The 27923-nt window shown below is 46.2% G+C and overlaps 2 protein-coding genes across 4 annotated transcripts; both read left to right on the top strand.

The window, feature by feature from the left end:
* Positions 1-750: 750 nt before the first annotated feature.
* Positions 751-7917, top strand: LOC308435796 (myosin regulatory light chain RLC-A). Of its 2 annotated transcripts, none has more exons than XM_080936538.1 (4): positions 751-909; positions 5141-5339; positions 5772-5933; positions 7531-7917. In XM_080936538.1, the coding sequence occupies exons 2-4, from the start codon at positions 5156-5158 to the stop codon at positions 7701-7703; spliced, it is 519 nt and encodes a 172-aa protein (XP_080792664.1). In that variant the 5' UTR covers positions 751-909; positions 5141-5155; the 3' UTR covers positions 7704-7917. The 2 variants fall into 2 exon arrangements, with proteins under 2 accessions (XP_080792664.1, XP_080792663.1); XM_080936537.1 differs by lacking the exon at positions 751-909 and adding an exon at positions 4153-4309.
* Positions 7918-11431: 3514 nt separating this feature from the next.
* Positions 11432-27502, top strand: LOC308435543 (myosin regulatory light chain 12B). 2 transcript variants are annotated; one of them, XM_080936236.1, is made up of 5 exons: positions 11432-11695; positions 11843-11990; positions 23506-23704; positions 25873-26034; positions 26998-27502. In XM_080936236.1, the coding sequence occupies exons 3-5, from the start codon at positions 23521-23523 to the stop codon at positions 27168-27170; spliced, it is 519 nt and encodes a 172-aa protein (XP_080792362.1). In that variant the 5' UTR covers positions 11432-11695; positions 11843-11990; positions 23506-23520; the 3' UTR covers positions 27171-27502. The 2 variants fall into 2 exon arrangements, with proteins under 2 accessions (XP_080792362.1, XP_080792361.1); XM_080936235.1 differs by lacking the exon at positions 11843-11990 and having other exon boundaries at positions 11435-11695.
* The last annotated feature ends 421 nt before the right edge of the window (positions 27503-27923 follow it).

Genomic DNA, 27923 nt, shown 5'->3' with positions numbered 1-27923 from the left:
AGCTGACCCACACGGAGACCAGGCGGGTAAATTGGTCCAGCACTTTATTTCAATTATATCATACATCCTCGAGCAATAAATGCAGCAAGCAGGAGTCACCGTTAGGGTAAAAGGGGATTCTGGTAGAAACTTCCCGAGAACGTTTTGGGAGAGGGAGCGGCGCAATCGATATTGAATTTATGAACGCAATCTGGACCAAAGAGACAACGCGGCCCTGAAACTTCGGTTTCGTCCCGCGTGGGAAGAGTGAAGAACTCCATAAAAAAAAAAACACAAAAACCCCAAAGCCCTCTTCATACTTCTCAAGCCGCTCGCACACGCCCTCCCGCGCCGCCCACTCCGAGGCGCCGACCTAGACGCTGAGTCACTCAAGTTTCCTGCGCAGGCGCACTCCAGCCAGCCGTAGGCGCACGGCGCCGGGGGGCGGGGCCAAGGCCAGTCACGTGAGAACCGCGGCTCTTCTCAATTTCCCTAAATGGACTTAGACGGGGGTCCCCGCCTCTCCCGGTGCTCTGGAATGTGGGCAAAGGAGAGCTACAGGACAGGCGCAACCATCTGCCGAAAGGGGGGGAAGAGCAGAATCACAGTTCAGAAAGAGGCGCGAGAAAGACGAAGAGTCAGTAAATAGACTGAGAGATCCTCCACATGGCCTCTTCATCCCTAAGATTCACGTTCGGTACTTCCCATCGGCTCCGTGCTCCCGCCATCTGCTCTGGTACCTTCCCTGAGGCCCCCTCCGGTCAGGGCTGGCCCACAGAGGCAACGGAGAATGGCCGCTAGGCTTCCTTCCGGTTTAAGAGCGGAGGCCGGAAGTGGCCGTTCTCGGGCGGCTGGAGAGTTAGAGAGTCTGTGAGGGCGGCGGCAGAGCTTCGCAGAGACGTTCACTCTCACTTCTCGCGGCTGAGCAGGGTGAGCGGGGCTGGCCGCGGGGCGGGTACGGCCGGGCCTGGGGAGGTGTCCCCGCGGGGCGGCGATGAGCGCGGGGGCCGTCGGGAGCCGCGGCTGGGGAGCGCACCTGGGCAGGTGTGTCTCCGCGAGCCGGGGACAGCCGGGGGGACAGCCGGGGAAGAGCCCGGGCGGCCGCGGACTCGGGAGCCGGGGCGCAGACCTCGCTCTGCTTCCCAGACTCGGAGCTTAGCTCGCCCGCGCCGCGCGCCTCGGAGCACTGCCTACCCACGAAACCAGAGCCCGGCAGAGCTGACTCCGGAGCTCTGTTGGGTTGCTAACGTAAACTTGCCAGATAAACCGTAGCACAGAGACCCTCGGCCACTGTCGTTGGAGCTGAGCTGCTACGGTTAGTGGCAAGAACTCGTTCAAATTTGCAGCTCAGTGCGCGCCCCTCTAAGTAGAACTTTTTAAAGTGGTAATTGAACAGAGAGGAGATTGGAGTTTCGTTTGCCTGCCGAGGGGACAGAGGAGTGCTGTTAAGAGTCAGTAGGCGTGTAAACTATATTTTTAGAACTTTAGAGATCTTTTAGGAGGTTTTAACCTCTTATGTGCAAAAGTTGTATCAAAAGGTGATGGAAGCTAGTCTCCACGAAAATGGCTGGTATTTTCTGTTTTTTTCTGGATGGGCTTTGATGAGGATTAATTAGAAAAACATTTTGTCTTCAAAAGTGAGGCGCAGTAGACAAGTCAATCCTGGCAACTAATGACTTTTTTGAAAGGTGCTCTGAACTCTTGGGTGTGGCTGTCCAGGAAGATCCAAGCTGACTCTCAACCGGAAGTGTGCCCAAGAAGTAAAAACTTGGTTTTCCTTGAGACTGAAATACCAACTTGAAAATATACTTTAAAAAACTGAGTCTTTACCTCCACCCCCCCATCTCGTCTTGTAAGAAATGCACTGATTAAATAATACAGATTTGATATGGATTTTGAAGTAAGCCAAGTACCTAGGTACTAGCACACTATGAGGTTTTGTGATGGGAGTTTTCCAAAGGTTATATTTCCCAGTTTTAAAAGAGTTTATTAGTATTATTATTATTATTAGAAGGTACTAAGTATGCTTAGTTTAGATGTTCTGTTAAGAATTTCTGTCTTTTACATCCATTACCAGTTTAGGCATGTGAGATGCTACTATTTAATTTAGGCAATCTCGTATATCTTAGTATGGATTCTTCCTACTTAAAAGGTTTCATGGGCTGCTTTTTTGTTATTGTTGTTTATTTGTCTGTTACTTTGGTTAGGGTGTCCTTTTAGCCCAGGCTGCCCTGGAACTTGAGATGGTCTTCCTGCTTCAAGGGCTAGGATTATAAACCCAATTTATGAACCATCAAATCCAGCTTTAGCTTTTTAAAAACTTACCATAGTTTCTATAACTTCTACATTTCTAAAGATTCTGTAAAATCTGGTTGCCCTTGGCCTCTTTGGGGCTGTCTTCACAGTCTGACGTCTTCCTTAAGCAGTAAACTGCTAAAACATGAAACTTGTTGGGCTTTTCAAGTTTCATACCAAAGATCTTTCACCAAGCCTTCAAAGTGAGGATCTTTCTAAGCTAACTTGAGCATCGCATTTTACAGCTTCACTTGTTCAGGACCACAGCAGAGGAGACTGCCACTCTCAAAGAGTCTCAGTCTCTGATGCTCCTTTCCCTGAGCTTATTCCGACCATGCTTGCAGTTTGGTGGTGTTTTGTGTAGATGGGTGTTTGGTCATGGCTGTGAAGCTCCAGGTTTCTGTGTGGAGACCTGTGAATCAATGTCATCTTGAAAGAGTTGAGGCCCAGGGAGTCACTTGCTCAACTTTACATTACTGGATTTGGACAGAATTAACTTCTTGAAGTAAGATGAACATCTGATCTTAATTCTAAAGAGAGTGATGATGTCACTTCCAGGGATAAAGCATGGGGTTTTAGTTTCCTCTAGGGGACCATTTTGAACTCTCAGTGTTTGATGATAGGGTCTCACCATGTACCCTTGGCTGCCTGAGACTCACAGGTCCCGATGCCTCCAGTGTTGGGATTAAAGCATTCATCACCACCTGCTTCACTGTTTCATTACCTTTATGCATTGTTTTACCATGAGAGTCATTCCTCTGGAATGAGAAGTAACCAATCATTGGACTGCATTCCTCTCCTGCCGTGTTTTAACTTCTCCTTAAGATGGGTCACATACATGTTTGGTGCTAATGACATTCGATATACATTAATATAATTTGCCTGTCCTAATAAATTGAATTAAATATGGGATGAGTTAAAGTTCTGTGTGAAGCTAATGTTAATGCTAAATAAAACCTCTTTTCAACTGTTTTGTAGTGCATTTGCTAATTTTTACATCCATGCTTTAAATAATAGATTTTTAATAAATTTTAATAAACATATTATTAAAAATTACATGTTACTTTTAACATTTTAAGCATTTTTATAAAGGAATTTTAAGAGTAGCCCCATCTAATGTAGTTTTACATGAGAATTTTGTAAATTAAAAACTTTGCCTTAATCAGCTATTTGACCTGTGACTCATCAATTTTTCAAATAACTGACATCCCTGGATCATTGGGGGAAGGAAAACAATACTGTCATATGAAACAGGCTGTTTTTGAAGATGATTTTTGACTTGCAAAGGCATGTGGACTAGAACATGTGTACTGGTCTGCACATTCTTGAGCATGTTTAAGAGACAGTAATGACGTTTTCCATGTGGCCTGGTGGTTAAACCATGTAGCTCCAAAGGGAAGAATACAAAGTTGTACAGCCTCCAGAGAACATTAGATTGAAAATACACACTCATGGGTGGTTACAATAGGTATTTAGAAAAGACAGTCTCCAAAAGGATAAATAGAAGTAGAAATTTGAGACTACATAATTGCCTTGAGTGGCATCTTTCCAGAGTCATTTTGATGTACCGCCTAACTCTGGGGTAGACAACTGGAGTTGGGACTGGCTATCCTTTTAAGATATCTTCTCAAATCTGAAACCGGACTTAGATAGAAAGCAATGTGAACTGAGCTTTTCCAATTGTTTCCATAATTTTAGTCTGTTATTGTGTTGTAACCAAGGAAAGAATGTAAGAAATTGTTTTGTTTTTTTAACTGATAGGAAACATTCTAAGGGTCACTTCGGGTGCTGGAATCTAGGTAGCGGTTCATTCTTTGCAGGCCACAGTCTTATTTTTAGAGCAAGGGCATGGTGCTTTGGCGAATCATGGCTGAATGTTGTTTTCAGAACGTAAGCTTTAAAACTGTTATCTTGGTCAGAGAGTGAAGTCAGTCGTGCCTGTTTTAGCACTGCCTGGACAATATAACTCCGGAGTGTCTTAGGCCCGCTGAACAGCCTCCGCACTCCGTCATCTGCGCTCCAGCTCTGAAGAATGGTATGTCAGGATCTCACTGTCTGATAACTACGGGCTTTAGGTTTTACAGGGATAAATTTATTAGAGCAAACAGTGTCTATGATGTTAAGGTGCTTTAGTTATATCTCGTGGTTGAGCGCAGCTACAGTTCCCAGAACAGGTCTGTGTAAAGTCCTGTTAAGGTTCTACGTACTATAAAGTCAGTAAGACTTAGCCTTGGTGATTAATGTCACATTCTTTGCTTTAACATTAGCCTTTCATTAAAATGTTCTTGAATGACATGGACCCCTGACTGTGGAAGAGAATGATGGCATTTGAGAGTAGAAGGGAGACCTGCTCAGTCAGTCAGCCTTGCACTTCCCTTCTCTGACACAGTGGACTTAGGTGTGAGCTACAGAAGGATACGGTTCTGAAGATGAATTCTTTTCCTAGCAGCCCCATAGTGCCCTTGTGTGAGAACGGCTGTTTCCAATGTATCTACACCTCCCCTCCCCCAACACAAGCAGACTCTGCTTGGTTTTTATTTTTCTCCTGTGGTTAAGCTCTATGGTGGTAGTGGGGATCTGCAGTCTTGATGTGCTGTTTGCTTTGACTTGATGTTGATCGGAATCCTTATTAAAAAAAAATCTTTCAACTTTTTAAGAGTTAACTCAGAGTTCAAGACTGTTTTTTCCCTTTTAGTTGGGATGACATTTTTACCCAGTTATGTCACCCCACTGAAACATGGCACTGACTGAGTTGTCTCAAGAGTATAGAAAGACAATTCCACTTATTTTTGTTAATCACTATTGTGATTCATACTTAATAATCATAGGGACTGATTTTATTCCTCTTGAATTCTTGCTTTATTAGGATTTAACCGCCACCATGTCGAGCAAAAGGGCAAAGACCAAGACCACCAAGAAACGCCCTCAGCGCGCAACCTCCAATGTGTTCGCCATGTTTGACCAGTCCCAGATCCAGGAGTTCAAAGAGGCCTTCAACATGATCGACCAGAACCGGGATGGCTTCATTGACAAGGAGGACCTGCACGACATGCTGGCTTCAATGGGTAATTTCACTTGCAATGCTGGAGTATTTCATAGAATTTCCTTCATAGTTTTCATGAAGCAGTGTTTCCTACTGGGTGCACGAATAATCACCTATCTCTGGATTGGCTTGGAGGGCTGTGTGTATCTGTTCCTACGTGTATGTGGGTTGTTGTTTGAGGAAGTGGGGCTGAAGAGATTGCGGAGAGATAAGAGTGTATACTGCTTGCACTATACCAGGATTCGGGTCTGGTGCCCAGCACTCACACCCAGTAGCTCACAATCACCTCTAACTGCAACTGCAGGACATTCCGGCTCCTTTGGATTCTGTGGGCGCACGCCCCCTCCCTAGTTTTGCTGTCGTGTGCCCAAATGATTTCCTGCCAGAATGTTTACCGTGATTAATAATTGGTATATTTCCCAGTACAATTATGAGTGTGGCTCCTCTTCTTCAGGAAAAAATCCAACTGATGAATACCTGGACGCCATGATGAACGAGGCCCCGGGCCCCATCAATTTCACCATGTTCCTCACCATGTTTGGAGAGAAGCTGAACGGCACCGACCCTGAGGACGTCATCAGAAATGCCTTCGCTTGCTTTGATGAGGAAGCGATCGGTAAGCATGGGTAACCTTTAATTACAGAGTTGTGTTTTAGTTATGGAGCAGGGTCTTAGAGACTTTAAATGGAGTGAGTCGGCACTAGGCACTGTTCAGAGGTTTTCTTTGCAGCTTTCTGGCCTGTGCTGACCACTCACCAGTCCTCCCTTTAGTATCAGTTTTCAGAAGTTCATTGATTAGATTTGAAACCTTTTTGGGAAACGTTTACTCTTATTTAAAAGTTAATTCCCCAAGGTCCTGGCCTCAGTGCCGGGTGAAATGAGTAACTGACCAGAGCAATCTCCTAAACTGCTGTAGACCACAGCACAGTAAACACTCGGGGAAGAGCCTGGACTCTGGCTCTCTGCTGCTGTGTCATAGCTGTGGAACTCTGGGCAGGCTATGTTGGTAGTTCTGTATGGTTTGTTTTTTATGAAATTGACAGTAATCTGACCCCTTTCACGGGGCCGTGGTGAGGATCGGGTGAGAACCAGGAGGTAGAGTTGGGATTTGGGAGTTTGGACTATCTAGTAAGAAAACTATCTCAAAAAACAAACCATTAAACAGAAAGTGTTAGCTTCAAGAATGCCCAGTCTGTTGGCAGAAGTAGGAGAGAAGCAATGGTACGTTTTCCACTGCCTTGTGGCTCAGCAAGTGTGTAGAGAGGGAAGACGCCTGACGGACCCCTTACATAGGCTAGTCTAAGTGCCAGGGGCCATCATGGGCAGCCGACAGGGCATGGTCTCCTTGTTCCAGCTCTCAGGACTCTCCACAGTACGGCTGTCTTCTGATTCTCACCCACAAAAGAGGCTCACATGGGCACATGTGAGTGTGGTTTTTTTGTTTTGGTTTGGGTTTTTTTTTTTTTTTTTTTTTTTTTGGTAGAATTTTCTCTTGGCTCCTAAAAACACTAAGCCCTTCCTTTCTTTCCATGCACCAAGGTTTCTATTTGTCTCTGGACACATGCATGATTAAGATATTACAGCTGCACGCTTATTCCCCATCACAGTTGACTTAAGTGCCAATAAAGTGAATTGGCTGGAGTCAGTAATTTAGTTCTACAAAGCTACACTTCTAAGATTTTAGGGATCTTTTTTACTATGTAGAATTATTTTCTAATCATATTTTTGTTGAGCTCACTTTGTGGGAAATGTATTCTTGGTATGTTAGTTTCACACACCAGGAAGTTGTCAGAGTCTTTTGTTTCTTGTTTTATGATTAAACTTGTTTCATTTATTTTCAACCTATAATATATTAAAGGTTCTCAATCATTGTGCATACAAGTTACTCGGGGAGCCCCTGAAAATGCCCAGTGCTAGAAATGAGGGCTGACGCAGGATTCTGCTTCTGTTCTGCAAGTAATTACCTTACTTTCAGCATGTGGGTTTTATGAAAATGATGTCAGGTGGCAGGTTACAAGGTACCTGTGGCATTGGCTTATATGGTAGGTACAGCCTTGTGCTGATGAAGCCACAGCAAGGACGTGGGTAAACACACAGAGCAGAGTAAGGCCACTAAGTATCTGGTTGTCTCCGTGGGGTTTCCAGGGCTGGTGGAAACATACAGCCTGTGGAGACAGTGTGGGTGTTCCGATCCACCATTCTCTGTCCTCCAGGCACCATCCAGGAGGACTACCTGAGGGAGCTGCTGACCACCATGGGCGACCGCTTCACAGACGAGGAAGTGGATGAGCTGTACAGGGAGGCCCCGATCGACAAAAAGGGGAATTTCAACTACATCGAGTTCACACGCATCCTCAAGCACGGAGCAAAAGACAAAGATGACTGAGGAGCTGCGATGTCCAGCCACGTGTTCCCTGTTGCTGTTGGGGTATTTCCGCCATCCCTCTCCTGGAGCCCATTGCATGCCCCAGCTTTCCTGCTCTTTGCCTGTCTTGTTTTGTATTTATTCTCAGCCCCTTTGGGCCACATGTACCTTTATAATCAGACTGGAAATGGGACTTTCTGTCATTGGATGAGAGAGTAAAGTAATTTAACTTACAGACAGTCTTGTCCTTTGTAATAACTGCAACCCAGAGTCAATATATTTTTTCAGAGAAAGTTTTCCACTCAATTTTTTCTGAATGATAATTAAACTTTCTGATAAAATACTTAGTTGCCTTATTTCCCACTTGACTTAGTTTTTGCGTCTTTCTCTCTAAGCATGATAATGAGGTAAATGACATCCTATCAGGGTTTCTTCCGACTCCTTCCCGTTGTGTTTTTAAAGCAATTCTGGTTTCCTGCTCCTGTTTATTTCCCCCTCCCTCCTGGGAAATCAGATAAAGCCCTCATTGGGTGCCCTAGACTTTTGTCTTCCAGTTTGGAAAATAATTCCTGCAGAATTGTGACCCCTGGATTAGCTCAGACACTAGAGTTTGGCAATCCTGCTTTACCTCTTCCCATTTAAACTTCTGCAACTAGAATAAGAGCAGGCCACTGAGCAGACTCGCTTTCATTTGTTCTATTTAGAAACTATTTCAGCTCTAAATGTTCTTTGGAATGCTTTTAACAAAAAGGACAGATTCTCTGTGTTTCCAGCTGTTGGGAATACACTCAGTATTTTCTGGTTGTATACAGTTTTTCCTTATTATAACAACCCCTATTAAAAGACCTTGTTTGTTTATGCAGAGATCCCTCATAAGTCCATATGTGAATTTTAGACATTCCTGACCTACCCACAGTAGAGCAGCTGTGGCTGCATGCCTGGGAAAGTGAGGTCATTGTTTCGATCCTAAAAATAACAGGTTATTTTTGATAATTGAGGACTGTTGCCTTGTTAATTAGGGAGTGGAAAACACTTTATTCTGTTTAGTTTCTAATGTTTCAAAAAGTTCTAAGTGTCAAAAGGGTTGAAACAAGGGGGTATGAGCTTCTAACTCTTATGCTCTTGAAAGACTGTCCTTGAAGGAGACCATTACTTCATCTGATAAACAATTACAGAGGCTTTAACCCAATAATGCCCGTCCTGTAGAAAGGGAGGTGGGGCACTAGTAACTAGTAATGCCTCTTTGCTTCCTTCTAGATTAGAATCACAGAAATCTTGTTGAATTCCCACGTTCACTGAAGTGGGGGGGATCCTAAGCATATTTCTGTTTTGCTAACAGATCTTCAATAAGGAATAATGTTATTTCTACTGCAGGAAAAACAAGTACAGCTAAAATTCTCTCTTACAACATCCATTTCTATCTTGGCAACCCCTTAAATAGCTGTTAGGATCCACAGGAGGTCAGTCATAGATGAATTAAATCTCTTAATTTGCTAGTAGGATTCTCTGCTTAGTAGCTGGGCTTTGCTTAAGCAAGAACTTAAGCAAGAATGGCTGCCAATAAAAAGCTCTTAAGAATCTTCTCCAGTGATGGGCTTGAAAGCAGAACTGATCTGTAATGGGAAGGTTAGCTCTCCACCTTCAAAGCCCAGCAACTCTCCAGTGCACAGCATCCCGCATGTCTGCTTTCCAGTTATGCTGCCACAGGACTCCAGTGCCCAAACTGAATTTGATCAAGGAACCTGAGACTCAAGGCCAGGAAATGAATGTGCCTGCATAAGACAGTGGGAGCTTAGGTTCTGAGAAGGGGACCCTTCCTACCAAATGTGGGAGACTGAGGACCAACGGGAAGTTTAGGATTGGGTAGACATTGACTAGAGAGCTTCAAGGGGTACAGGCCACAAAAACAGTTAAAGATGCTAGTTTTAGGAGAAAGGAGGGTCAAGTCACAGAGGTGTAGAGAAGTGTTAAAGGAGCCCACTGGGTTGGCGTGCCTGGGGCTCTGGCAGTTTCCCCTGGCTGGCCGCTGCCTGCTTTTGTCTCCCTAGTGCTGGGATTAAAGGCTTGAACTGCCTCCTCCAGATGAGACCTTTCAGCATCTTCAAGTCGCTGTTTCCTGAATCACAGCTTTATGGCCTTCGGCAAACTAGTTACTCTTTGTTGACCTACTTAGGCATTTATAAAATGAGTTAATGCTGTTCATGGTGGTGCTTTAATGATTAAAAGCAACATCTCTCTGGAGCTGGGTGTGGTTGTGCCCTCATGTGGCCAGGTTTTTAAAAGGCCATCTTCCTCATTTGAAATAGGAAGGCTTCCTTCTAAGTTTGCTACAGGAATTAGAAATGTAGAAAAAGGGGTGTGTGTGAACGCAGCTGATGTTTAGTTTAGTTTTGTTCATTATCAGGTCCCTAGAAAGAATCCTGAAGGGAAGGCACAGAGGGCCTGTCCTTAGAGATGAAGTCTTATATCCATAGAGGGGAAGCCTGGCCCTTACCAGAGTGCTGGGACTTCAAACCTGGGCCCTCTTGTTTACATAGCAAGTGCTCTTATCCACTGACCCACCTCCCTGGCCACACTGGGTTTTTTGAGAGGGACTTTGGTCATATTAAACTTGCCTGTTTCCCTGCCACTGAGATGCCAGGATTAAAGACATGTACCACTACATTCTGCTCATTGACTGATCTCACTTTGCTAGAGTGAGAATTTAGAAAGTGGTGGCAAACTTCTGTAACAAACTAAAAGAGCCATAATTTTATAAGAAACATAATTATTTAAGTAATGACTTTTGAAGACAAATGGGATCAAAGGGAAAGAAACTCAGGACCAGATACAGCATCACCTGGTGCCTATTAAAAACACAAATTATTCTCCACCTATGCAATTCCACTCCCAGATTTTCAAGCGCAGATTTTAAACCACCCTCGATTTATTTGGAGGGTTATTTTGTTTTACAGTTTCCTACTTTGGGGAGGAGCTGCACATTCTCCGGGGCCTGCATACAGCGCTCAGAGAACAAATGCAGGCGTTGGTTGTTCCCTGTGGGCCCTGAGATGTAACTCGGTGATGCTTAGTGACTGGCACCTTCACCTGCTGAGCCATCTTGCTGGCCCCTAAGTTGTGTTTTGTGCGACTGTTGTGCAATAGTACACGGATGCTCGGCCCAGGAGACTACGGTGTTCCTACCTCGTAGGAATTTCGTGGGGGTGGGTAAAAAGGGAGGTGGTTTTTTTCTGTGTAGTTTGGCTGTCCTGGAATTAGCTCTGTAGTCCAGACTGGCCTTCAACTCTCAAGAGATCCTGCCTCTGCCTCTTAAGTGCTGGAATCAAGGGTGTCGACACCAGGGTCTGACATGGAATTTCTGATCAGACTTCTAGATTATGAACTCCGGCGGGAGAAAGTAAAGGCCACTGGCTGGAGTGCAATTTCAAATACGCGAGGGTGTTTCTGGAGCTCTCTGGAGAGTGCTCAGCCGCCGCCCTCTTCCGGATTACATTCCTTCTCTTGAAAACTGTTTATCTAAAACTCAGTTAAAGCAGGCCAGCTACCCTCAGCTAAATCCGGCAACCTCGGACTGCCCGCCCGGCGCCAGGGGACCCCAAACCGGGGCGGCTCCCAGCCCACCCGGGTCAAATTCCACCGCTGGCGCTCCGCCCTCGGGCCGGGAATGCGGAAGGGCCGCGGGACCTGCGCGGGGAGCCGGGGAGGCCGGCGGGCTGGGGCGGCTGCGGCAGGGGCGGTGCGGTGCCGGTGGCTTGGGGAATTCGTACTCGCGGCTACCCCAGGCTGAGCTCGTCCGGCCGCGCAACCAAGGCTAGTCGCCGCCGCTGGCTGCCGGGCCCGGGGTCTTCGAAACGCTCGCAGCATCCCCCTGCCGCGGTTGGTCGCGCCGGGCTCGCCGGTGCTTCTTCCGCCCCGCCCCCGGGCCGGAAGTGCGGCGCCGCCACCGTCCCACCGCAGCCCCTGCTGGTCTCAGTCGCCGATCGGGTCCTCTCGTGTGTGCAGCATCAGGTTAGGTGAGTGGCTCTCGGCCACGCAGGGCATCCCCCGGCCGCCTCTGTCCCTAGTGTTGCGCGACCGCGCCTAGAGCCTGCAGGCAGCGGGGCGGTCGGCTGGAGGAGCGGAGGCGGCTCGGGACGAGGCCCTGCGCGGTTTCTCTGCAGGACCCCGGACCGTGTGCACAGGGCCTGCGACGTCCGATGACCGACACCTGGCGCACGGCTGCCCGCACCTGCCGCGTCTGCTACTGCGCACATCCGTTCTAGACGCTTCCGCTGGTGCACGGTTCCTGCCGGAGGAAACCAGGAACCGGTACTAGGGTTTGTGGTTAGCAAATGCTAAAATGGGCCGATTTGCATAAATTTTTTACTATGTTAGGTCTTGCAAAGATTTAGCTCATTGTTAGAGAAGAACAATTCAAGGAAAGCTGAAAAGCCTGGAGAACTTACTGAGCCAGGGATCCAAGATGAATTGGTGGATCTCTGATAGGAGGTACCGAGTAAAAGTTCAAAAGGTGGGCATCCTGTCTGTGTACAGGAAGCACTCGAGATCAGCCCAAGGAAGCAGAACCATAACGAATAATAGCTGGAAAAGAGGAAGGTAGTTGAAGTAAGGCTCTTGTATGCACGGCCCTGGGCTAGATCCTATAAAATAAAATAATGTAGTTAGGCTTCTTTATATGTGTATTGAAAACTCGATGAGAAACGAAAAGTTATGTAACAGGATTTGGGGAGTCACTTGGATCCACAACAAGGAAGTAACACGATGAAAGGATGTCTAGGGGATTGGGTTGACAGCTTTTGTTAAAGGTCGCTTGGTTGTAGTCCTGTGTGTTAGAGAAATATCACAACATTTTTTGATTCAGCAAATCCTTACAGAGTATCTCCTAAAACTCTTCTAATTTAGGATTATAGACAGTGATACTCAGAGAGCTGATGTCATTTGCCTGGGGTCACTTAAGCAATTCAGATGATGCCACCAATTTTTCTGTGAGCTCGTTCCTGCTCTCTCTGTGTCTCTGTCTTTCACACACACTCGGGCACACAGGCACCTGATCACTCTTCCTGTCCGGATACTAGGTTAAACAAAATCAATTCTGTGATGGCTGCTTCTGTATTTATTTACTGAGCTGCAGCTTCTGAACGACAGTGACGGTTGGCCAAAGTTGGGAAAGCCAGGGGTGGGGCCAGTGTCCCCATTCCCCCAAGGTTGAAAGGTACAGCTGTGTAGGGACGACTTTCATATACCCTGGGGACTAGCATCTTTGACTGTTCTCTGACAAGTTCCATTTCCCTTCCTCCCTCTGAAGCCAGATAGCAGGAAGAAAGGGTATTTGGAGCTGATTGGTACAGGAGAGGGAGAAAGATGGGTAAACAAATGAGCCTTAGCAAGCTTGTCACCCTCTTCATTGGGGCTGTGGGGACATGTCGACAGTTTTAGGGGAAGGTTCTGTGAATTTTGAGGAGTTGAGAACATGATATCCAGGATTGTCCCTTTACTCTGGGTGTGGTGTCCCCTCTGGACTTGGTTCCAGTCATTGGAGGGCGGTAGCTGTGGTTACAGCTCTGTGGGCGTGCTTCCGTGCCAGGTCCTTGGACTTTGGAAGAGAAAGGGAGGCCAGAGAAACCTTAAAGGTGCCTCTTTGGTTCTGTGTTCTTAGCATGGCAAGCATCATACTTCACATCCACCCCAAGAAACACATCAGCCTTGCCAGTGGCTGGTGGGACATGCCCCGAGGCTGGGTTCCCCAGGTATTTCTTCTGCCACTTCCTTGTATCTGAGAAGTTGATACAGCAGCGGAGCCCGTGTTATAAGCTGCTTCGAGGATTAATAATGCATGTGACGTGCTTGCCCCAGTGCCTGGTACACCTGTAGCCTGTCCCGTGTTACTAATGTGCCAGGTACTGAGCATGGGGTAACTCGTGGGTGGGCTTTGTGAAGTGGTTGAGTGTGTGCTGACTCATGGGTAGACTCTAGGGGAAAAAAAGGCCTTATTTGAGGGGTGCTCAAATCCAACATCTTCCCATGAACATTTGTGTATGCAATATTGTTTGTGATGGGAAGAACTTAATTATATGTGTGTTGCACTTACTGAGTATTTATTTGGCACCTGCCATGTGCAAGCAGTCTTCTTAAACTATAATCCAAGTAGAAAGGCACAAGACTGTAAAAGGGTATTTGTAAATCGAACAGCAATATAATCGTACTTACGAGTAGAGAAGAGTAAAAGGCTGAGTGTACGGCAGTGACTAACTTGTTTGAGGGTATGGGCTTGATCCCCACATGCTAAAAAACATTATTTAAAGGAGGCAGGGGGACGTCAACTCAACACGTTGGGTCAGTCTCAAAAAAATGACATTTAAAAAAGTCAGGCCTACACAAGCATGCGTTTGTCATTTGACTCAAAAGAAACTCAGACAAGAGCAGCTCAAGTTTGGGATTCTTCTAATCCTCGCACTCTGGAAGTCGGCCCGGGCTATGAAGTAAGGCGTCATCTCAAAAAAGAAAGGAAAAGAAATCCAAACAAGATTGGCCAGGGGAGTGAGGTATGCAGTTGACTTTCGGGACTTTCTGGAATGATGTTAGCATTTATAACTTAATTGGGTTATTACATGGGCATACTCAGTTACACCCGAGGTAGAGAGCGGGCTGGTGTGGACACCCAGAACACCTGTAAGGGGGAAGAGAGGACAGTCCAGTGACTGTGGTTGTGTGAAAATACACATCAGCAAGCTTGCCCGATGCGAAGGAAAGTCGCAAAAATTGTGTTTAGCTCTTTAAAAGAAAGATAATTAGTGAAACTTAAAAAAAAAAAACCTATGTATGTAACATAAAACCAACTATATGGCGTTAAGCATATATGGTTAACTTTATGAAGCATTTTAATTTGATTATATATAGAATTCCCTTTCTGATTGCTACTTTCAAACTGGCCTTGCATCTGGTCATTCAATAATGAGTAATTTTGTCCGAGGTGTTTAAGGGAGAATCAGTGTGAAATTTCTATATTCTGATGGACAGCGGTAAAGACAAAATTAAAAAGACCTTAGTTTTGGTCCTGAGCACTTCAGTGGCGCCTTCTGTGAATCTGTTCACAGACCGAAACTCCTCAGTGCACAGCCCCCACCCCACCTTGGCGCCTCAGCTGTCTTAAGAATTCTTTCTGTAAAGATGTATGTTTAATTATAACTCTATGGGGCAGGGCCTCTGCTTGTGTGAGGTATTGGATCCCAGGGAGCTGGAGTTGCAGGTGGTTGTAATTTCCCCACCCACCCTGAGCAGCCATCTTGGTCCTCTGCAAGATCAGTGAGCACTTGTGACAACCATCTCTTCAGCCTGCAGACTTTGATTGCTTTAGGACTCCTTTGCCCACAGAACCAGTTCCCCCTTTTCTCCTTAATCTGCTAACAGTCAGTGGTGTGTTTAGTTTTTAGATTTTACGGCTTGCGCTGTTGGGTTCAGTTTTTGAGACAGAACCTTACCTTACAGAACCAGGCTGGCCAGGGACTTACTGTGTAGCCCAGGCTAGCCTTGAACCTCTTGCCTTGGGCTGGAGAGGGCCACACCCAGCTTGAGTGGCACTTAAGCAGCTCCTAGGATAGAACTTGGAAGAAAGCTGTCATTAGAAAGCCAGAAAAACCTGCAGAGCAGTAGAGGAACTCGAGACAGGATGGTGACAGTGAGTGGGGTAAGACTGGGCAGAGTTCTGTCACGGTCACATTTCTTCTTCCTTTACCAGAAATAGAAAATTCCCTAGTTACTTGGCTGATCCTTTTGAACTTTCTAGACTTCTGTGGCTTTAAGCTTGAAACAAAGATGTTTCTGCCTATCAGTCTTAAAGACTTCACAGAACTAGGGCTTTGCTGCTTTCCCATGGATGTGTAACAACAACGTGTTTCAACACCTGTAAGGCAATGCCTGGGGGCGTTGTTGTTGCTGTTGGTCTGATTTTGGTCCTTTGGTTTTGAGACAGGGTCTTTATAGCCCTGGCGGTCCTGAAACTTAACTCTGGAATCCAAGCTGGCCTTGAACTTAAAGAGCTCTTCCTGCCTCTCATCTACAGTGCTGGGATCAGAGGTGTGTGCCACCACACCTGGCCCATAAATTCCAGTCTTTAAAACCAGGAATTCCCAAGCAGTTTAGTCTTGTGTGGCTGTCCTCATCTGAAGGGGTTGTGTCCAGTGTGGCTGACACACGCGGATGGCCTGTCGCCGCTGGCTTTTGCAGGAGGCCTCAGTTCCCTGCTATCTGGTGTTCATCTGCAGATTGACTCAACCGAGCAAGCGGGGGATGCGATGTCTGTTGCAATTGTCAACCAACATTGCACAACACACCCGGCTCTCCACTCCGCTTCCAGGTGACTGCACAGTGACGGACAGCTGTTGAGGGTCACCTTGGCAAGAGGGAGAAAGTTTCAGTGCCATCGGGAGCCGTGCAGGTAGCACAATGTTGGGAGGAAGGTAGTGTGTGGGGGGCAGATTTCTCATTAGTACTCGATACCCCGAGAATCTGGGATTGCTGATCTGGTGATTCCTTCTGCACTCGTTCAAGATGTCTGAAATTCAGGGTTTTAGGTCACATTTAAGAAATTGACAAGGGTTGAAGAGATGGCTAAGAGCACTGACTGCTCTTTCAGAGGTTCTGAGTTCAATTCCCAACAACCACATGGTGGCTCACAACCATCTGTAATGGGATCTGATGCCCTCTACCAATCTGTTTGAAGGAGACAGTGCACTCACATACATTAAATAAATACATAAAATTAACAAGCTAATTTTTTAAATATATTAAAGGTCATCTTAGGGGCTACTAAACTAACCTTCCTACAGACTGCAAATAATTTGCTCGCTGCCCTCTATTGGCTATAGGTGCTGCTTAGTATGTATATGAGTGTGACTTACATGTGGAAGCCAGAGGACTGTCCCTGGTGTCATCTCTTAGGCATGTTCACCTTTTTGAGACAGTCTCCGGTGGCCTGCATATATCTCTAGACATGCATTCTCAACTCTAACTCAGGTCCCCGTGCTCAAAGGCTAAGCAGCAACTTCCTAGCCCGTGATTGCCTCTTTACATGGAAGAGAAGAATGAAGTAGCTAAAATAGCCAAAAGCCAGACAGCTGCCCGTGTTAGAACTGGAATTAGAAAGCAGGCCTCCGGTATCTCCATTTACCCATAGTGACTAACTTTGAAAAGCCAGGGAAAACTGGACATGCATAACAGCCAGTGCGGACTTTCAACCTTAGCTGTACATTGGAAATGCCTAGTGCATTTATGAAATTTTATTTAATTATTTCATGTCTCTGTTTTGTGTGTGCATCCTGTGCATGCCTGGAACCTGTGGAGGTCAGAAGAGGGTGTCAGGTCCCCGGGGACTAGCGTTACAGTTGCGAGCCTTCATGAGAGTTTTAGGAATTGAACCCAAGTCCTCCACAAGAGCAACAAGAGTTTTTAATCCATGAACCAAACTCGTCAGCTCCAACCTGGCGCATCTTTAGAGCTAAATTGGCCTCCACTCCCAACATCCCCTTTCTGTTAGGTTAGACGAAGACTCGGGCATCCGTTTTTTTAATAAACTTCAGGGATGGCTGGCCTGAATCCCTGGGCAGCAGCAGTGGTGCTCTCTGAGCATCTTCCCAAGCCTAAGGAAGCCAGGCAGGCACCATGAAACTCAACGGGTTTCTGCTGCTTTATGACTGAGATATCCGACATTTAGATCACTCATAACGCTTTGTATTTTAGTTAAAGGTAATTTACGTTCTGGGCTATGGTTTGTTGTAAATTATTTTCATCTGTGACTGTAATGACTAGTGTAAGGGCAGAGGGCTGGCTAAGGTGCTGTCCGCTCCTAAAGCACTTTCATTAGTGATTGAGTATAAAGGTTTCTCTGTTAATCGTGGCTAACAGAGGGTGCTGCCACTTGTTAGCCACGCCTGACCGCTACACCGCATGATCAGTCCAGGCTTTGGCTTCCCGCTGCCTGACGATCCCGGCATGGACGGACTGACCCTTGGTTTCTCGGCTGGATCATGGACTTAATGAGAATCCCCCCTGTGTGTGATCTGAATGCAGAAGAGAATCACTGCTCCCATGAGAACCCCGTGTTCACGTCTTTTGGGAACTTTGAAAGGTTGTAGGTGAGCTGCAGTAACCAGAAGAGGGCTGCTGTGTGGAGATCACCTCTTGTAGGGTTTGAGTATCCCCGACCTGGGGAGCTTTTAATGTCTGCTCTTCAGCTGCTTCACTTCGAAGGCAGCTTCATCTAATGCAGGGCTCTTTAAACTTCTACTCATGACTCCTGTTCTGCTGAGAGTGAGTATGTACGTATGCATGCATGTATGTATGCATGCATGTGTCTTAGGGTTTCTATTTCTGCACAAAACATGACCAAGAAGCAATTTGGGGAGGAAAGGATTATTTATTCAGCTTACACTGCCACATTGCTGTTCATCACCAAAGGAAGTCAGGACTGGAACTCACACAGGGTGGGAACCTGGAGGCAGGAGCTGATGCGGAGGCCATGGAGGGATGTCACTTACTGGCTTGCTTCCCCTGGCTTGCTCAACCTGCTTTCACATAGAACCCAGGTCTGCCAGCCCAGGGATGGCACCACCCACAATGGGCTGGGCCCTTCCCACTTGATCACTAGTTGAGAAAATGCCTTAGAGCTGGATCTCATGGAGGCATTTCCTCATCTGAGGCTTCTTTCTCTGCGGAAACTCTAGCCAGGACAGTACGTATATGTAATGGTGTACACAAGGCTGACAAAAACATCTCTATGTAAAGGCTGTTTCTGCCAAATCTGACAGACAGCCTATGGGATTCCCAGAACCCATGTGGTAGGAGGAAACCGGTTCTCAAAATGATGTTCTCCAAGATACATATCCATGTGTGGGCACACACAAATTAAAAAAAAAAAAAAAAACAAAACCAAGTGTGGTAGTGCATGTTTGGGATACTGGCTCTAGAGAGGTGGGATCTGAGGAAGCCATCTCAAGTCTGTGTGAGTGATGAAGGTGGGCTGTAGGTGACAGGAAAGAGGCAGAGGGACACATCTGAGGACTGGTTTACCAGGGAGAGATTTAGAGAGACTGACTCCTAGCTTCCCCGCTAGGAGAGTGGGGGGCAGGGGATAATGGATTTTGTTTCCAGTTTACAGCATGTTGGTTTTCTTCTGGGATGTCCAGAAAGGACCAGTTGCCCAGACAACTGAATGTGAACCTGCAGCTCGAGGTGAAGTGCATGCCCAGAGGTGTGGGCCCTGGAGCCAGAGCACTGCGGAGGCCGGAGGATTCTACAGCAGCCTGGGATGCATAGTGAAACCCTGTCAGAAATGCAGAACATGAGAAACCCGGGTGTGTGGGGGGAGATGGAAGCAGCCGATCCCGGAAGTAAGAGAACTGAGGCTGCAGTGGAGGGAGGGCAGCATCCCCGCAGCCCAGCCCACAGCAGCATGAAGTACAGTGCAGACCTCGAAAGACTTCTGAGGTCTTGGGCGTGAGATCATTGCTGTGGGGGGTGAGTAGGCATGTTTTTTCTCAACCTCTCCCGTAGCCCACCACCCACCAGAAATATTGGGAGTTGTTTAGGACACGGGGGACGTGGACCTGTTTAGAGATTGTTCTTTGGAACACATCCAGTCCACGTTGTCAGGAAATAAGCCTGGTTCACAAGATTCAGCAGAGGCAGCTTGAGCCACTCGCAAATACTTCACAAACATGTCAGCTGTCCAGTTCAGCCGTGTCGGGATAGCAGGAGTCAGCAGAGGTGACATAACCCAGCAGAAGCCTCAGCTGAAGAGTCAGCGGTTAGGACCAGCAGGGGTTCTACAGGTTCTTTGCTGAGCCTCCATCACTGTCCCCTGAGTCCTAGTCACACTCCCTCCAAACGCCACGTGTCCTCCGTGGGTCCTGTCTGAGCTGACATCACTCTGGCAATCAGCCTGAGTCCGAAAAAGCAGCAAGACGCCACCAGAGCACCATCAGAAGTCGGTTCCTTTCTTTCTATGGAGTCATGACAAATGGAGCTCAGCTACGGAATGTGAGATGAACCAATACATGTGTGTTGTTGGCGAAGAGTCCCTCCTTAGAAGTCCTTTGACCTGTGTCTGCTTCAGCCCAAAGAAAAAAGAAAGTCCTTTCACACGTCTGCCCCAGCAAAACGCCATCGACACTACTGTCCAAAGAAACTGAGATTCCACTTGAGAGGTGAGAAAGTGGAGGCAGCCAAGATAGTCCTCCCAGAAGGCGAGCAGGGGCCACTCTCTGGACCAGACTTCTCATATTGGTGGTTTTGATACACCTTTGCTCACTTTTCAACTGATGTATATGTTGTGGGTACCATATGGTTTTATGTGTGCTCGTGTGTGTGTGCACGCATGTGTGTGAAGTGTATTTTGTTTTTGTGCTTCTGGAGATAGAACCCAGAACCTTGGATGTATAATAGTCAAGTACTCTACCACTTAGTGAATCCCCAACTCTAAAAATCTTAAACTCGCCTACAAAGGCAAGAGGATCGTAAATCCAAGACCAGCTGGGCTACAAACAGTAAGACCCTAAACACCATGTGTGGGGTGTGTGGGTATGTGCATAAATGTGTGAGTATGTATGTATGCTTAACAGAGTTGGGTGTCCTTTTTTGTTGTTTGAGACAGGATCTTGCTACGTAGCGTCCGCTGTCCTAGAGCTTAACCCTGTAGACCATGCTTGGACTAAAGGTGTGCACCACCATACTTAGCCCAAAGTTGGATTTCTTAAGGAACAGTTTTAGGACTAGGTAAATGACTCAGTGAGTAAAGTGCTTGGCCGTGCAAGCATGAGTCTGCATTCAGCACCCCCAGATGCACCTAAAATCCCAGTGCTGGGGAGGCAGAGGGGCAGGAGCTGATTGGTCCGCCAGCCAGTTGCTGAGCTCTCTGGGTGCAGCAAGAGAGACCCTGCTTCAAAATTTAAGAGTGGAGGGGGCTGGAGAGATGGCTGAGAGGTTAAGAGCACTGAGTGCTCTTCCAGAGGTCCTGAGTTCAATTCCCAGCAAGCACGTGGTGGCTCAAGTCTGTGAGGAGATCTAGTGCCCTCTTCTGGCTTGCAGACGTACAGGCAGGCAGAGTGCTGTGTACATAATAAATACACAGTGGGATGCCGGCCTCTGCTCCTCCACATACAAACATGCATGTGCAAAGGATGCCGGCCTCTGCTCCTCCACATACAAACATGCAGAGAGACAGGCATTGGTAGAGGAGTGCTTAGGAAAGCTTCAGCACACACTTGGGAAGTCAGGGTGGGTTTGAGAGTGATGGAGATGTGCCAAAGCCACTCACGCTGGAGAGTGCTGTTCTGGTCAGCCGCTCGCTCGGCAGCTTGTTCTGATAAAGGCTGATGGGTGCTGTTCTCACCTGTCAGCCCCTCGTTCCCTCACTTGGGGACAGGCTGCTGCACAAGCTGAGGCTTTGTGGCACTGCCCCTCGGGTCTTTTTCACCAGCCACACTCCCTAACCAAATCCTTGAATTTGGCCCTATCCTGAAGAACTCTTAATTAATTAAACCTCAGAAGTGTTTAATGTAGGAGTTTTTTATTTAATGCTCAGCATGATACAGCCGACACATTTGTTAAATAAAATGTCACTCTTCAGTAAGTCTGAAAAATGGTCAGCTGATAGAACTTATCTATGCCTCTGGACTTCCATTATCTATTAAATCTTGAAATAAAATGAGTATTTCTCACACCAGAAGTTCTTTTATCTGATGGTTCCAGGATGTAAAGCATTAGTCAGTTGATAACTGAGGTGTAGCTCATTGGGAGAGCCTATTACAAAATGCATGAGAACCTGGGGTAAAACCTATTTTGATGATTTTTTTTTTAAGATTTATTAATTTTATATATGTGAATACACTTGCTGTCTTCAGACACACCAGAAGAGGGCATCAGATCTCATTACAGACGGTGTGAGCCACCATGTGGTTGCTGGGAATTGAACTCAGGACCTCTAGAAGAGCAGCCAGTGCTCTTAACCACTGAGACATCTCTCCAGCCCTATTTTGATGATTTTTTATTAAACTTGGCATGAGTTACAGTCATTAGAGAGGAGGGACCCTCAATTGAGAAATACCTTCATAAGATCAGGTTGTGGGCAAGCCTGTGGGTAGCCATTGATGTGGGAGGGCCCAGCCCATGGTAGGTGGTGCCATCCCTGGGCTGGTGGTCCTGGGTTCTATAAGAAAGCAGGACGAGCAAGTCATGATGAGGAGGCCAGTAAGCAGCACCCTCCCAACGGCACCTGGACACTCATATCCATCTGTGACTCCAGTCCCAGAGGATCCAGCACCCTCTTATGGTCTCCATTGGCACTGCACACGTGTACAGACATACATGAGGGCAAATCTTCATATACATAAAAATAATAAAGGCCCAAACATATTTGTTTAAAAAAAAAAAGCAGGCCTGGTAATTATGAGATTTCAAATGGTGTATATAGCCAGTCATTTGTGATCTAGAATTTTAACTTGGCTTCTAACGCCAAAGCTGACGGTATTGTGGTGTGTTCGCTATGGTACATTGTCTAGTAATGGGGATGGATTCTGAGAATGGCGTTGTTAGATGCTCTTACTGTCCTGCAGACAGCATACAATTAGTCATACAAAACCCAGTAGAATAGTTTGCTATAGAACAAGACTGTGGCATATGTGGTATGTATATATTCTGTGGCATATGTGGTATGTATATATTGCATATGTTATCTGTCATTGAGCAAACATTACTGCACGTGTACTGCAGCCAGGGCCTGTACCATGCCTATAATCCCAACGCTCAAAAGACAGGTAAGAGGACTAAGAGTGTAAGGTCATTTGTGACGACCTACGTTATGATGAATTCAAGACCAGCCTGAACCACATGAGGCCCTATTGTTTTTAAAGGGATGAGGGTTAAAAAAATAAAAGGATGCAAAAAAAGAAAAGAGAATATTATCATTCCATTTGCCAAATTGCTGAAGGCTGTCAGCTTGGGTCACACCCAAGCCACTGATGGAATGATTGGGAAGATGATGAAATTCGGAAGTTGTCAAATGGGAGAAATGCAGGGACAGCTCAGAGGTCCAAGAGGGAAGTGGGTCTAGATGGTGTATTTTAAAGGTGAGCACCCTGTCTGGCTACCCTACCTAATTCTGCCTTCAGCATCCGCTCAGTTCTCACCATGCATTGTAATAGATGTTTCGTATGTTCCTATAAACTACCAGTGGATAAAAACTAGTCTTCAGCGCTTTTACAGTTGCCTGTAACTGCAACTCCAGGGACCCCAGCGCCCTCCTCTGGCCTTCGTGAGCACTGCACTCATTTGCACATTCCCACACACAGACATAAACACATACACACATAATTAAAATTAAAAGCTAAATCTTAAGATAAAATAGTCCTGCTAGGAGGTGGTGGCAGCCCACACCTTTAACCTCGGCGCTCATAGGCATAGTGAGTTCCAGGACAGACAGGGCGGCACAGAGAAAAATTAATCTTGGGAAATGTGATGGAAAGTTACTTAATAAACTGTTATTTAAAATCCTCTTTAACTGTCACATTGAAAATAAAGCTCAGATGTACTTACTCTCACCGTCTCGAAGCAAATTTCCTTATTAAGATATTTTTACTCTAGCTCGGCACACAACTTTAATCCCAGCACTTGGGAATCAGAGACAGGAAGATCTTTGTGAATTCCAGGCCAGCTGGGGTTATGCAATGAGACACCCCTGTTATAATAAAGAAAGAAATTTATTTTATTTTGGGTGTGTGTATACCCTTCTTGCTTTATGTATTACACATTGTTTTTGTTTGTTTATTTTAAGATTTGAACCGCCACCATGTCAAGCAAAAAAGCAAAGACCAAGACCACCAAGAAGCGCCCTCAGCGCGCAACCTCCAATGTGTTCGCCATGTTTGACCAGTCCCAGATCCAGGAGTTCAAAGAGGCCTTCAACATGATCGACCAGAACCGGGATGGCTTCATTGACAAGGAGGACCTGCACGACATGCTGGCGTCTCTGGGTTAGTCTTTATGTGCATCTCCCTGTGATAATACACCTCTGGATCATTTGTTCTGTGACTTAACCATTGTTCCAAAGGACCTTTGAGAAGTTTTCAGGTGTGGGTGGTACTCTGAGAAGGAGCAGGGAACTGTTCCTGTTAGCCAAGTACATTGTGTCTGTGTTAGCCTGAAAGCCGTGTGTGTGTGCGTGTGTGTGTGTGTGTGTGTGCGCGCGCGCGCGCGGGCGTGCATGTATGTGAGGTTGGCTGGGTGCAAGAGATCAGAAGTTGCAGTAACAAAGGCAGCTAATACTATATGGTGGGCGATATCCTGTGGGTGGAAGAGAGGTCATGAGCAAAGAGGTACCACTTGTAACAATGGTTGTCTGGAAAGGAAGGGTGGCCTTACTCAAAATGGACCCCAGGAAGAAAGACTTCCATAATAATGCTCTTTATAAGAGAGACAGACAGATATTAAATTTTTTCTAAAAATCATAAATGGAGCTGAGGAGATAGCTTGGCAGGTAAAGGTGTGTGCTGCCAAGTCTGGTGACCTCAGTGTGAGCCCCAGGATGGAGAGGCCTGGCTCCTGTCCTCTATGTGTGCTCCATGGCACTGATGCACACACATACATGCTACCAACACACATATACACACCACACACAATCCATTTTCATTTAGAACTGTCTTGAATCTCTGGGTTACAGTTATCCCCTGCCCTCTATCCCAGAATGCTGCAAGGGAGTCAGGTTAGGTCTGCACGTGGGAAAGTAGCCTATTACCTGTTCTCACATGTTCAGTGGCTCCGTCACTACAGGCAAGTTGAGCAGATATAGTGGGTAGAATAGCTGCTGCTGCGCCAACACATCCTTTTCATGTGTGTCGACTCCGTGTCCGAAGCTATATAGGGCAGATGTTGTGGTAAAATAAAAATGAGTCTGCTGCTACCAGTCTGTGCCGTCTCACTCCGAGGGAGCTGCTCTTTCTGTACCACGAGGTCAGCAGACTGCCTTCTCCCAGTTGTCTCCCCATCAGCCAGGAACTTGGCTCACATTCTCCACAGCCCAGTAAAATCATGACTCAACAATCAATAATTTATCAAACAGATTTATATGTTAAGTTCTCAATCCACAATCTATTCACACAATGAGCTTACAAGCAGTTGACAAAGTTACATTGACCTGTAGAAATCCACCCCTTAGAAAGGATACATTACTACCTATGACTACTCTGCAGCATGGACAGAGATGGATCCTCTTCATCTTCCATGTTGATTCTTCTCCTTCCTCCTCTCTCGCCTTACAAAAACTTTGTCCCCACCACACTCTACTGTCCAGTTATTTATCCCCCTGACATCACCCTACAGGCAGATGGCACTAAACTCCATGTCTGGAATACTGGGTTTCAGTTCCGGGTCTTCTCCAGGCCAGTAGGTGAACTGATTTTCAAACCCCTTTCTCAAGACCTTTCCTGTGGAGAACTCTGTAGATGTGGCCGCTCCCCAACCGTCAGGGAACCCTCTAGCTGATGTCCTAAGATTTGTTTTCAGTGGGGACTGAAATTAGGGTTTCTTTGTCTGTGAGCAGTCCAGTACAAGTCTGGCCTGGTGGGTAGCACCCATGATGACAGTGCTTTCTGTAATATCGTTCAAAATAAGCTGGCAACCCCGAGCTGACTTAAAAGTTTTAACTCTGATGATCATCTTACAGTTGTGAAACACACCAATCCACAGGCAACTGCATCATAAATTCATGCTGAATTTTCTTTTAGTAGCTGGTATTGAGACAAGCCTGGATGAACCAATGTGGAATCAGCATTCAGCCTGTGATAGTGCAGTGTTTCTTACCCAAGTTTGAGAGTTTGGGTTTGGTTTGTTCGTTTGGTTTTGGTTGTTTGTTTGTTTGTTTGTTTGGTTGGTTGTTTTTTAATGAAAAGCAATGAAGAAGCTGGCAAGATGGTTGTACAGAAAGGCGCTTTTGTCTTAAGCCCGAGGTACTTGATTCCCAAGAACCCTTGCAGAAGCAGAGAACCAACTCCTGAAAGTTGTCCTCAGACCTCCACACAATGTGATATCATGTGTATTACATGTAAATGTAATAAAAAAAAACTTAAATATATGTGTGGTAGCATGACAGTAGTATGTCAACCTAAGTGGGTTTCTTCCTTTGTTCCAATGTGCGCCCTCACAGGGAAGAACCCAACCGACGCCTACCTGGACGCCATGATGAACGAGGCCCCGGGCCCCATCAATTTCACCATGTTCCTCACCATGTTTGGAGAGAAGCTGAACGGCACCGACCCTGAGGACGTCATCAGAAATGCCTTTGCTTGCTTTGATGAGGAAGCCACAGGTAATGCTGCGTGCGTGCGTGCGTGTGTCTGTCATCACTTTAGGGTAACTGGAACGTATTTTAGGACATTTTTTTTATGTGTAAAGTTTTTTGTTTTGGTTTGGTTTTTTTTTTGTTTTGTTTTGTTTTGTTTTAGTAAAAAAACAAGCTAGCCAATCCTGTTATTTTAAAATATGGCAGTAGAACCAGAAATGCCCTGGCCATAGATCTGTTGCAGGTCATGAAACAGCTGCCTGTCTCATTCACAGTTAAACCTGGCTTCAAGCTTCCTAACAAAATTCTAAGTGTTTAGGGCCTGTGAGATAGTCTTGGACAATGAAGCCCCTGGCGTCTCTGAAAAGCACAATTTATAGCGTGAGCACTTGAAGTGTTCTGTGTCTCTGGGTTACCTGAGGGTTTGTTCTGTTTTTGTCTGTTGCCTTGCCCCTCGGGAGAAGCATGTTTCGCTGTGAACAGCCTTTCTTTCCTTTCACCGTCTTCTGCTCATCCCTCTTCAGTCATTTCTCCTTTCCTTCCACACTAAACTCTTCCGGATCTCACACATCATCTTGGTATCTCCCTCCCTCAGTCCTGGCACAGGGCTGTTCTTGCACCAGCTCTGGGTGGCGTTGCCTCTTAATTTTTACCTGACTTTGTGTTTCTATACTGCCATGTGTGTGTGCCATGCGTGCCTGGCCTTCAGGGGCCAGAAGAAGGCATAAGCTCCTCAGAAGTGAAGTTACCAATGGTTGTAAGACTTTGTGGGCACTGGAAGTCAAACCCTAGGTCCTTAAGGAGAGCAGCCTGCACCCTTAACCACTGAGCCATCTCTCCATTTTGACACTTTTAAACATCATTTAGAGCGTGCTCTGGAGTGACTGGGAAGCTGCGGCCTGTGGTGGCCAGGGAGAGTGCTCGGTTGCCGATGCTCACAGGTTGTCTTGGTTAAGTCGTGCCATGAGCCCGCCCTTTGCTGTCCTCCAGGCACCATCCAGGAGGACTACCTGAGGGAGCTGCTGACCACCATGGGCGACCGCTTCACAGACGAGGAAGTGGATGAGCTGTACAGGGAGGCCCCGATCGACAAAAAGGGGAATTTCAACTACATCGAGTTCACACGCATCCTCAAGCACGGAGCAAAAGACAAAGATGACTGAGGAGCTGCAGCTGACACTCCTGTTGAGTTTCCTTACTTGCTTCATGTCTCAGACACCCCCCCATAGGACCTACTATGTGCCATTTAGTTTCTCAGACACCCACTCCCATAGGACCTACTGTGTGCCACTTGGTTTTTCAGACACCCTCCCCCCAATAGGACCTACTGCAAGCCACTTAGTTTCACAGCCTTTCCTCTTTTTTATTGTATTTATTCAGACCCTTTCTGTCACTTGTCATGTGTAATCAGACTGGAACGGGGACAATGTTGTAAATTGTACTGAAAATGAGATGCAAATAAAAACCAACCAGTGGGACAGCCCAGGAAAACATATCCGTATTTCTGGTTTTGCTGGATTTTTTTACATTTTTATATAATAAAAATGTTATTTTGAAATAAAGATTATGCTGACTCAAGTGGAGTATAAAACAAATGAGTGACAGTTTGGGGTGCTCCTTTCCTCAGGTTTCCAGCTTTTTAAAATTCAGACTTTGTAATATTCACATCTTCAGAACTTTTAAATACATTTTATAATCTTTAAGAGCTAGTTAGACCTTTGGTCTTTATCTAGGGAAATGCCTGTTAGATGCTAAGTATAGAGTGTCATCTAGGAAAACATTTCATTGATCTAAGATTATGAGAACATGTAATTCTGGATAAGTGAAGGTTTGTTCTGGATAAGTGAAGGTTTACTCTGCGACAATGAATCTTCGTGGCTCTTAGAATTTGAGGAGATGGGTTATCTACAACCCCG

The sequence above is a fragment of the Micromys minutus genome (genome assembly GCF_963924665.1).
Source record: "Micromys minutus genome assembly, chromosome: 23".
Taxonomy (NCBI): Eukaryota; Metazoa; Chordata; class Mammalia; order Rodentia; family Muridae; genus Micromys; species Micromys minutus.
The sequence above is the reverse complement of the archived record's forward strand: the minus strand, read 5'-3'. Positions and strand labels throughout refer to the sequence as shown.

Bases quoted from the DNA above. Each gene is read 5' to 3' on its own strand.
- LOC308435796 (XM_080936537.1), top strand. The intron at 5,340-5,771 runs GTAATTTCACTT...CCTCTTCTTCAG, and splicing joins CGACATGCTGGCTTCAATGG to GAAAAAATCCAACTGATGAA. The intron at 5,934-7,530 runs GTAAGCATGGGT...TCTGTCCTCCAG, and splicing joins CTTTGATGAGGAAGCGATCG to GCACCATCCAGGAGGACTAC.
- LOC308435543 (XM_080936236.1), top strand. From the start codon at position 23,521: ATGTCAAGCAAAAAAGCAAAGACCAAGACCACCAAGAAGCGCCCTCAG. The intron at 23,705-25,872 runs GTTAGTCTTTAT...GCGCCCTCACAG, and splicing joins CGACATGCTGGCGTCTCTGG to GGAAGAACCCAACCGACGCC. The intron at 26,035-26,997 runs GTAATGCTGCGT...GCTGTCCTCCAG, and splicing joins CTTTGATGAGGAAGCCACAG to GCACCATCCAGGAGGACTAC.